Source organism: Mauremys mutica, chromosome 4, assembly GCF_020497125.1.
Source record: "Mauremys mutica isolate MM-2020 ecotype Southern chromosome 4, ASM2049712v1, whole genome shotgun sequence".
Taxonomy (NCBI): Eukaryota; Metazoa; Chordata; order Testudines; family Geoemydidae; genus Mauremys; species Mauremys mutica.
In genome coordinates this window covers 149,535,821-149,544,651 of record NC_059075.1, presented here as the reverse complement: position 1 = coordinate 149,544,651, position 8,831 = coordinate 149,535,821, and the positions used below count along the sequence as shown (strand labels likewise).

The window sequence follows — 8,831 nt, the reverse complement described above, 5'->3', positions numbered from 1 at the left end:
CGGAAACCTGCCTCGCAGCACTTACATCTTCACTCGGTTTCAAACTGTGAGCACAGTTTAGCTGATATTTGTATTCTCCTCATTTAGGAGACAGAAAATTCCAAATTCCACAGACCTTACACACCTTTTCTTATCTAATTATGCACACAGCAGTTTAGCTGGCAATAGACCATAGCACACAAGTAGCATTAGATCAAGGACACATTTGCACTAACTGTACCTAGCACACAGTTCATCCTTGGCAAACCTTAAGAGAGCATACACCTTGCACCTGACAGATGTCGCATATACAATGAACAAAGGTTAGAACAACTGAACTACTAGTAAATTAGCACAATAAAGCTTCTGGGAGATTTTTACTAGTTCAAAGCCTAACACCCCCATTTCTAGAGTGGGAATAACAATTTACAGAATATTACAACTGAACTGAAATGCAGCTGGCATAACCTGCTCCAGAAAGAAAGGCAGTCATGGATAAAGTCAGCACTGCAGGGAAAATTGCAGGTCTTCACCTACACACATGGCAATGCAGCCATTTCAGACTCATCAGTCTCTTGTATTATTTTATTCCCTCCAAGAACGATGAAACAACAGTGACATAAAGTCGCATCTCATCATCGCCCCCTGACAGAGAGGCAAGGCCACGTTTTTCCCCACTTGAGGAACAGGGAGACACTGGCCTGGTACTGCTGTGGGAGTTTGATTGATTTGTGGCCTCCAAAGTGCAGTCCTGACACCAATCATCTCTGTCCCAGCTGCAGCCCATAATGCCCACAATGGAATGTTTTGGTACCTCTAGGGTTAAATGCTCCCATCTCCAGGACTACACAATATAATTTTAACAAACCCAGAAGCTAAACTCGTGTCTGCTTAGTGAAGAGGTGGGAACATTTCAGAGTGGGAGCAAGTTCTCCCTCTTTTACAGACTTTGAGAACAGGGTGAAGTGACAGAATGAAGAGGTTCCCTCCATCAAGAAGAGTGGGTGCTCTGGTGTTTAGTAAGACGTGATAAGCGAGCAAAGCGCTTCCCACACTGAGCGCAGGAATATGGTTGCTCTCCTGGGTGGGTTCTCTGATGCTGAGTAAGAGATGATGAGCGAGCAAAGTGCTTCCCACACTGAATGCAGGAATATGGTCGCTCTCCTGAATGGATTTTCAGATGTTCAGTAAGAGATGACGAGTGAGCAAAGCACTTCCCACACTGAGTGCAGGGATAGGGTCGCTCTCCTGAATGGATTATCAGGTGGTTGGTGAGGCCTGACGATTGGGTGAAACTTTTCCCACACTCAGAGCAGCTATAGGGTTTCTCTCCAGTGTGGATTCTCTGATGGCTCTTGAAATGATGTATATAGACAAAGCCTTTTCCACAGTCAGTGCAGCGATGGAGTTTCCCAGTGTGGACTCTCTTGTGTCTAGAGAGATTTTCTGGATGACGGAATATTTTCCCACACTCAGCACAGCTATGGAGTCTCTCTGTACTATGGGTTTCCTGGTGCCTCTTGAGACTTTGAAGGAGACTGAATTTTTTCCCACACTTAGCACAGCAATGGGGCTGCTCCCCAGTGTGGATCATCTGATGTCTGATCAGATGTTCTCGTTGGCAGAACTTTTTCCCACACTCGTGGCACAAGAAGGGTTTCTCTCCGCTGTGGATTTTCTGGTGCCTAGTAAGATTTGATGTATGTTTGAAGCCTTTCCCACATTGGTTACAGCGATGGGGTCTCTTTTCTGAGTGGATTGCCTGATGTCTACGAAATGTTGACGAATCCATAAATTGCTTTCCACACTCAGTGCAGGCATAGGGTCTCTCTCCTGAGTGGATTCTCTTGTGTATGGTAAAAGCTGATAAGTATAAGAATCTTTTTCCACACACAGCACAGTGATATGGTCTCTCCCCAGTGTGGATTCTCTGGTGGGCAGTGAGCAGTGATAACTGGTTGAATATCTTCCCACATTCAGAACAGGGATGGTGTCTCTTCTTTCTGTGAGCTTTCCCATGTGCGCTGAGCTCCTTCTTTCTCCTAAAACTCTCCCCACACTCGCTACAGTGATACAGTTCCTGTTTCTTATGAACCATCGAGTGGTGACTTATCAGGTCTCTCTGCACCTTGAATTCTTCCCTGCACACACGGCAGGTATATAAGCTCTCTCTGGACTCCGCTTTTCCCTTTGCAGGCTTTGGATCTGGCCTGGATCTCCTCTGATGGCCTCTTGAGGTTGCTGGCTCCTTCCTGGTCAGATTTTTCTTCGGCCTTTGTGGCCTCCCCTGCCTCTTGTGCTGTCCTCCCTGCTCAGATTTCTTGGAATGGTTCTTCCCGGATGTCCCTGGGAAAGGCCTGAGTGGCTCCAGGTTACCAGGCCCTTCCTCAGGAGTCTGCCCCACAGCTCTGTTCAGGTTCCTTGCCCTTGCTTGGTGAGGAAGAGAATTCAGATGTTATTTCTTATGCTCCTCACAAAGAGAAACGACTAATATTCCCAGCAGCCCTATGCCTCTCCCCTTAGAGCAGGGCTGGCCATCGGCAGTTGAATGCAAGAGGCCAAACTCCCAGGGGCCCCAGTGCTGGGAAGGAGGAGATGGTCAGTGTCCCATAGGCCCTGATAATACCCCCCCAAATAAACCCAGAAATCAGCCCCCACAATTCTCTCCCTACTCTGAGGCCCATCTTACTGGGGAGAACAGCATCACCGCACACCAGCACTGACACCCCTCTCCCAGGGGACACACAGGGAACACTCACACTGGGATGGATCCCAACAGCTCCGTGTTCTATGGAAAATGGGGGAGGGGGAGAGACTGGGGGAATCTGCGTAAGGGGAGTGATGGAGTTTCTAGGGGGATGTCAGGGTGAGGAGCTGTAGCACTTCTCATGTCTGGGCTTCAATCCCTATTGTAATGCTCTGTGAGGGGAAAGTTTGCAGCTGATGGACGATTCCTGAAATGAGCTCTCCAGCTCCCACTGCTGGAAAGGGCAGAGCTGGTTCCCTACCTGCTCCAGGGGAAGAGCTGTGTGTGAGGAAGAAGCCCAAGGAGCTTTCAATTGCTGGCCAGTCCCAGGTCTCTTCTGCATCTGGAAAATCTGCATCAAGACAAAAGGTCTTTAGTTGACATCACATAGACCGAATGACTATCACTGAGAGAAGCCCTTTCCCCTGCACTGGAAATTACTCATTTATGGTCACTGTTGCACAGTGGGTTCCACAATGCACAAGAGGGGAAGCTATTTGGGTCTGGACACTTATTTTGTGTTATGGTAGCACAACTGAGATCACGGTACCATAGCACCAGGTGCTGCACAAAATTACAGTGAGACCACCCTGATGTTGAAGAGCTTATATACTAAATACACAAAGGGTGGGAGAGAACCTGAGTCAAAGGAGTAACTTCTTGTTGTAATAACTGGGCCCAGAAATTGTCCCTAATTGGCCATTTAATTGTAAAAACTGTGAGAAAGTTTATAAAGTGTTACAATATCCTACAACAATAAATGTTGATGGGAAAAGGTGAAAAATATAAAAACGGCGACAGAATTTGTCCAAATATAAAAGGCCTATAATGCAATTCAAGGGCAGTGTTAAAATGATGGCTGTAAGCACGAGAAATGTGGAACTGGACAGTAACGAACCAAAATGACTGAGTTTAATTGAGGCCTGACAGCAAAACAATGAGGGGCTGGGCTATTTTGCTCACTATTTCCTTTAAGCGTTTCTCAAAAGAAAACATTTTTGGGGGACAATAAAGGAGGGGAAGTGAATGCAACTCTTGCTCACGGAAAAAAAACATCAATAGCAGGTGTGTGCCAACAGCTGCTGCAGTGAGCGATACCATCATGCTGCCACACTAATCCTGATTTTGGGACCTCAGATCTTCTTTGTCCTAATCCTAAGAGATGTCTTAACAAGAATGGACCAGAGAGAGGGAGCTGGAGGATACTGCCACTATTATCAGTTCTGGCTAACTCCCCAAAATCACCTGGAATGTGAGATTTTTGTCCCCCTGTCCCTCTTAACTCCCATGAATTCCTTTTCATTCCCCGCCATATTTCTTCTCTTTCCTACTCTTCTCCCTCTGCCTTCTAGTAAATAAGAGTCTGCCTTAGCCTGCCAGAACTGCCATAGTTTGCAACCGTTCTGTAAGCCTGTGATCAAAGAGGCAGGGAAACGCATTGTCCAGAACAGACCAACGCTGGACAGGTTTGCCAGGCAGGTCTCCAATTGGCTGATCAGATCATGTGTCATGCCTGTGTTTCTCCAGCAGTAAAGCAGCAAGTAAGAGTAAACCCAAGATAGAAGCCGCATGTTCTATCTTTGCTGTTCTTTTCTCTTCCCTCTTGAGTGGGTTTGTGTTTTCTTATCTCCTAGGAAACAGGATTGGATTTTAATAATATCAACAACAGCTCCAACATTTCAAAGGGACAGTAATTACTGTGTTTAATACCATCTAAAAGACTTTCAAACAGAGGCCTTTTGTCTAAACACTCTCTGCAGCTAAAGGGAAAGGCAACAAGGGACATTGTAAAAAGAGTCTTGCATTATCCATGACATTCAAATGCCTTAACTCTTTTACCTTCTTTTTCTGTATCTTTAATAAAAGATTAGAAACAATTTTTCATGGTGTTTGCATGGTACTAAGCAGCCTACTGTCTCTGTATTCCAAACCCCAAATCTTATTTAATATTCTTTAATGTTGCCCATGACAGTGTCATGTTAACACCTTTGTCTCTCTGGGCCCATGTAATCTACATGAATTAATACAACATTGTCCACGGTCTGCCAGCAGCTCAGTGGCAGAATGAGGAATAGAGTCCAGGTCTCCTCACTCCCACAACAGTGTTGGGAAGTAATAAGAAAATCCCTTATTAATATCAACTGAGAGCCCACAAAAGCGATGGAACAATGCCGAGTACCTACAATATTGGTCCTGAAATTGGAAAGGAGATTCCCAAGTGCTGCTCGGCCAATGATGCAGACAGCCAGGGAAGGGTTACAAACACTTTGGTGGACAGGATTAGAATTCTAAAGGATGTTAGCAAACTGGAGAACTGGTCTGAAATCAACAAGGTGACATTCAAGAAATACAGGTATGAAATAGTTCACTTAGGAAGGAAAAATGAAATGCACAACTAGAAAATGGGGAATAACTTTCTTGGCAGCAGTACAGCAGAAAAGAATGTGGTGGATATACTGGATCACGAATTGAATGGTAGCCGACATCATGAAACTGTTCTAAAAAAGCCTAATATTAGACTAAAAGACTAACATTCCAGGATGTATTGTCACTTTGGCCAAAACATATCAGGATTATAGCTGCCTTCAGCTACTCGTTCGATCCCTGCACATCACTATAACTCCTTTCTCACCTGGGTGGGTGGCTCTCAGGATGTCCCCATCTTCATCTTCTGTGGGACCCTGAACACACAGATCTTCCCCTTGCTCTATGCTGGAGATCATCACTGGCTTGGGCGTTTTGATTCCTGCTTAGAGAAAAGCATCACAACTAAGCATTTCTAGGCACAGAACTGCTGCACTTTGCACAGATGCACATGCAATGTTTGTGCCAATTAAGCAATGAGCTAATTGTGAAGGCTAATAGGCAACTGTTTTCCATGGAAACACGAACTGCAGCTTATGGTCAACACTCCTAGTGCCCAGCAGTAGCGAGATACTAAGTTGCAAACAACCTGGCACCTGTGGAAAGGGCAGATGGACATGACTGCGGTGTCTGAAGGGATTGTGGGGCATAGATGTGGCAAATGCTGGATATTTCTCCTTAGCCTAGGAGAGTTACTCTGCTGTGGCCCAGCACCCCTCTCCCTCTGATGGATACGTTTACATAGGAATTAAACACCTGGGTCAGATGTCTTGGGCTTGAGCTGTCGGACTGTAAAATTGCTTAGTGGATATTTGGAGGGAGGGTCCCGGAGCAGAGGCTCCAACACAAGCATGAATATCTACACTGCAATCTTTAGCCCTGCAGCCTGAGTCCCACATCCTGAGTCAACTGACCCAGGACAGCCAGAGCAGCATAGATGAACCCAGTTTACACCAGCTTAGATGAACCCAGTCTGGCTTTCTCCTTCACTGTGGTGTTGTCTGGCTGTTCATCCTGTAGGCCTGGGGAACACACAATCCAGTGCTCATGTGCTGTCTGGGGAACTACAAGAGCCAGAATTCTCTTGCATTAAACTGTGGAGCCCTAGTGACCATGGGTGGAAGTGGGTCCCCTTGAAGATATGCAGTGCAGTTGTAGATATATCAGTCCCAGGATATTAGAGAGACCAGGTGAGTGAGGTAATATATTTAATTGGACTAGCTTCTGTTGGTGAGAGAGAGCAGCTTTCCTTTCCCAGACCTGAAGAAGAGCTCTGTGTGGCTCAAAAGCTTGTCTCTCTCACCAACAGAAGTTGGACCAATGAAAGATATTGCCTCACCCAAATTGTCACCCCATGAACTGGCTGCTCTGCTCAATGAAACATGCCTCTATCCATCCACACCCATGCACCCCTCCTTCAAACCCCATAGACACCTCTCCACCCAACCACTCATACCAATGCTCCATCTCAGTTACTGTGTCTCTGTGCAGCACCCAGTGCACTGGGGCCCTGATCTCACAGACGCAGCTCCTCACCTAATGAGACCAGAGTCTGGTAATTTTCCCACATGACGTGTCTGTAAAGTTGCTTTTGCTCCTCGCCCAGCAGTGCCCACTCCGCTGGGGAGAAATACACGGCCACATCCTCAAAGGTCACTGACATCTGAAAGGACAAACAACCCAACTCAGCATGGCAAAGTTTACACGCTGATAGAGGAATAGCTGTGGCAAGTGATGCAGGTGTACAGTGATCCACACAACTGGGAGGGCCCTGGGAAGCTTGAAAGTTTGTACCATTACTATGGTTGCAGTTTGTCTCAGTGAAAAAAATTAACGGACAGAGTTTTCCCGGAGCGGCATGCTGGGGTGTGTACAGGGTTGGTTCACTCCCCAGTAGCTCCCTCCCTGGGTGTTCCCTCTCTCTTGGACGGAAATTAGGGTTACACTGTTGTAGCCGTGTTGGTCCCAGGATATTAGAGAGACAAGGTGAGGGAGATAATCTCTCTTACTGGACCAAACTTATTTGTTCTTGAGCTACACAGAGCAGGGTCCTAAAGCCCAGGCTCCAGCAGAAGCCCAAATGTCTGCACCACAATTAAACTCCCGCTACGCTGAGCTGTATCAGCTGGCACAGCCCGGCTGCAGATTTTCAGTTGCCGTCTAGACAGACTCTGGAAGCCCCAGCCAGAGCTGTAGCTCGAGCAGCAGCAGCATTCCAGGCTTTTCGCTCCAGAGGGCTCTCGGTGAATCCCCAACACGCTGGGCGATGGGAAAGTCACAGAAATAACCTCCCTCATTCGGTACCTAAGGACTCAGTGTAACCTCCCAGCGCGTCGCCCATTGCCAGTATGTGCAGGGGCCCCAGCCTGGCCCCAACCCGGTCTAGGGTGACCAGATGTCCCGATTTTATAGGGACAGTCCCAATTTTGGGGTCTTTTTCTTATACAGGCTCCTATTATCCCCCATCCCCTGTCACAATGTTTCACATTTGCTGTCTGGTCACCTAACCCGGGCTCCCGAGCAGGCTGGTCCCGGCCCCGCAGCACAGGCCGGAGGAACCGTCCGACAGGCCCCGCCCCCAGCCCCGGCCGGTGCCCGCTCGGCGGGAGGGGGCAGAGCCCGGCAGCCCCCGCAGCGCCGCCCCGGGAAGGCCCCACCCGCCCCCAGCAGCGAGCAGGGGGGTCGCTCGGGCTCTCGCGCGCTGGGGCGCGGCCCCTGCCGGGCTCCGCTGCACAAACCGGCCCCCGGGGGGCTCCGGGCCCAGGCGCGGTTCGGCTCCGCCCCCAGCAGCTCCCTCCCCAGGCGGCGATTTCCAGCCTCGGCGGCTGCTTCCCTCCCTCCGCGGCCGCCTCCGGCTGCGCCCCCGGGCCCCGCTCACCGCGCCGGGCGCTGGGGCTGCAGCCTGCGGGGGGCTCGCTCCGCACGCGCCGCTCGGGCCGGGCTCGGCCCCCAGGGCTCCGCGGGGCACGAGAAGGGCCCGCCCCGAGCCCGCCCCCCGCAGCAATTACTGGGCGCGTCTAGGCGGGGCGGGACCCGGAGCTCGGCGGGTTTAAGCCTCAATCAGCCCGGTCGGGGAGCGAGGGGCGGAGGGAGCCGCTGGGGAGACGCGGGGGAGTCGGTTCCTGGTTGTTGGTGGCTCCCGGTCCGGTCCCTTCTGCAAAGGCGGGAATTAGAGCGATGTTACGGGGGGGCTGGGCACCCTGGGTAGGATGGAAACCACTTCCGGCCAGGGGGGCTGCCGCTCCTGCCCCCCCAGCCCCTGAGTTCCAGCCCCGGGTCAAAGAACATTTCTTAGTCATTCAGCAGGGGGAGAGACGCCTTTTCAGTCACTCTACCCTAAGAAATGTGGTTGAGGTTCATAACAGTGGCTATTAGTAAATTAATACATTATTTAATAATTATTCACATCTGGATCTGGGATCAGAGTGGCTGTAAGTGATAGGCTGCTGGGAGAAGTATTTTAAGTGCCACTGTGGTGAGAGAAGAATATGTCATTCCCGGAGCTGACACTCCCTATCTGGGCTACATTCTGCCAAATATCATACCCCTGGCTCTGCTTTGTAGCTGATTTGACAGTAGCCATACCACATGCATGAAAAAAAAGATCAACCAAAAGCAGTAGTCAACCAAATTGTTGCAGATGCAGAGGTAATGTTTTCACATAAATTATATGGACAGTTACAATTCAAGAAATCTCTATGACTAACCTTTCTTGGCTCTTAGATAAATTAAGAACGGGAAA

At 49.2% G+C, this 8,831-nt stretch overlaps 1 protein-coding gene across 2 annotated transcripts; it reads right to left on the bottom strand.

The window, feature by feature from the left end:
* Nucleotides 1–546: 546 nt before the first annotated feature.
* Nucleotides 547–8,374, bottom strand: LOC123368311 (gastrula zinc finger protein XlCGF57.1-like). 2 transcript variants are annotated; one of them, XM_045013031.1, is made up of 5 exons: nt 8,098–8,374; nt 6,626–6,752; nt 5,358–5,471; nt 2,988–3,077; nt 547–2,409 (listed from the first exon to the last, which is right to left on the bottom strand). In XM_045013031.1, exons 2-5 carry the CDS (start codon nt 6,750–6,752, stop codon nt 971–973), a joined length of 1,770 nt encoding a protein of 589 aa, XP_044868966.1. In that variant the 5' UTR covers nt 8,098–8,374; the 3' UTR covers nt 547–970. The 2 variants fall into 2 exon arrangements, with proteins under 2 accessions (XP_044868966.1, XP_044868965.1); XM_045013030.1 differs by having other exon boundaries at nt 7,968–8,105.
* Between the last annotated feature and the right edge of the window lie 457 nt (nt 8,375–8,831).

Bases quoted from the DNA above. Each gene is read 5' to 3' on its own strand.
- LOC123368311 (XM_045013031.1), bottom strand. From the start codon at position 6,752: ATGTCAGTGACCTTTGAGGATGTGGCCGTGTATTTCTCCCCAGCGGAG. The intron at 5,472-6,625 runs GTGAGGAGCTGC...TTCTCTAAGCAG, and splicing joins CCAGACTCTGGTCTCATTAG to GAATCAAAACGCCCAAGCCA. The intron at 3,078-5,357 runs GTGAGAAAGGAG...GTCTTGATGCAG, and splicing joins CCTGAGAGCCACCCACCCAG to ATTTTCCAGATGCAGAAGAG.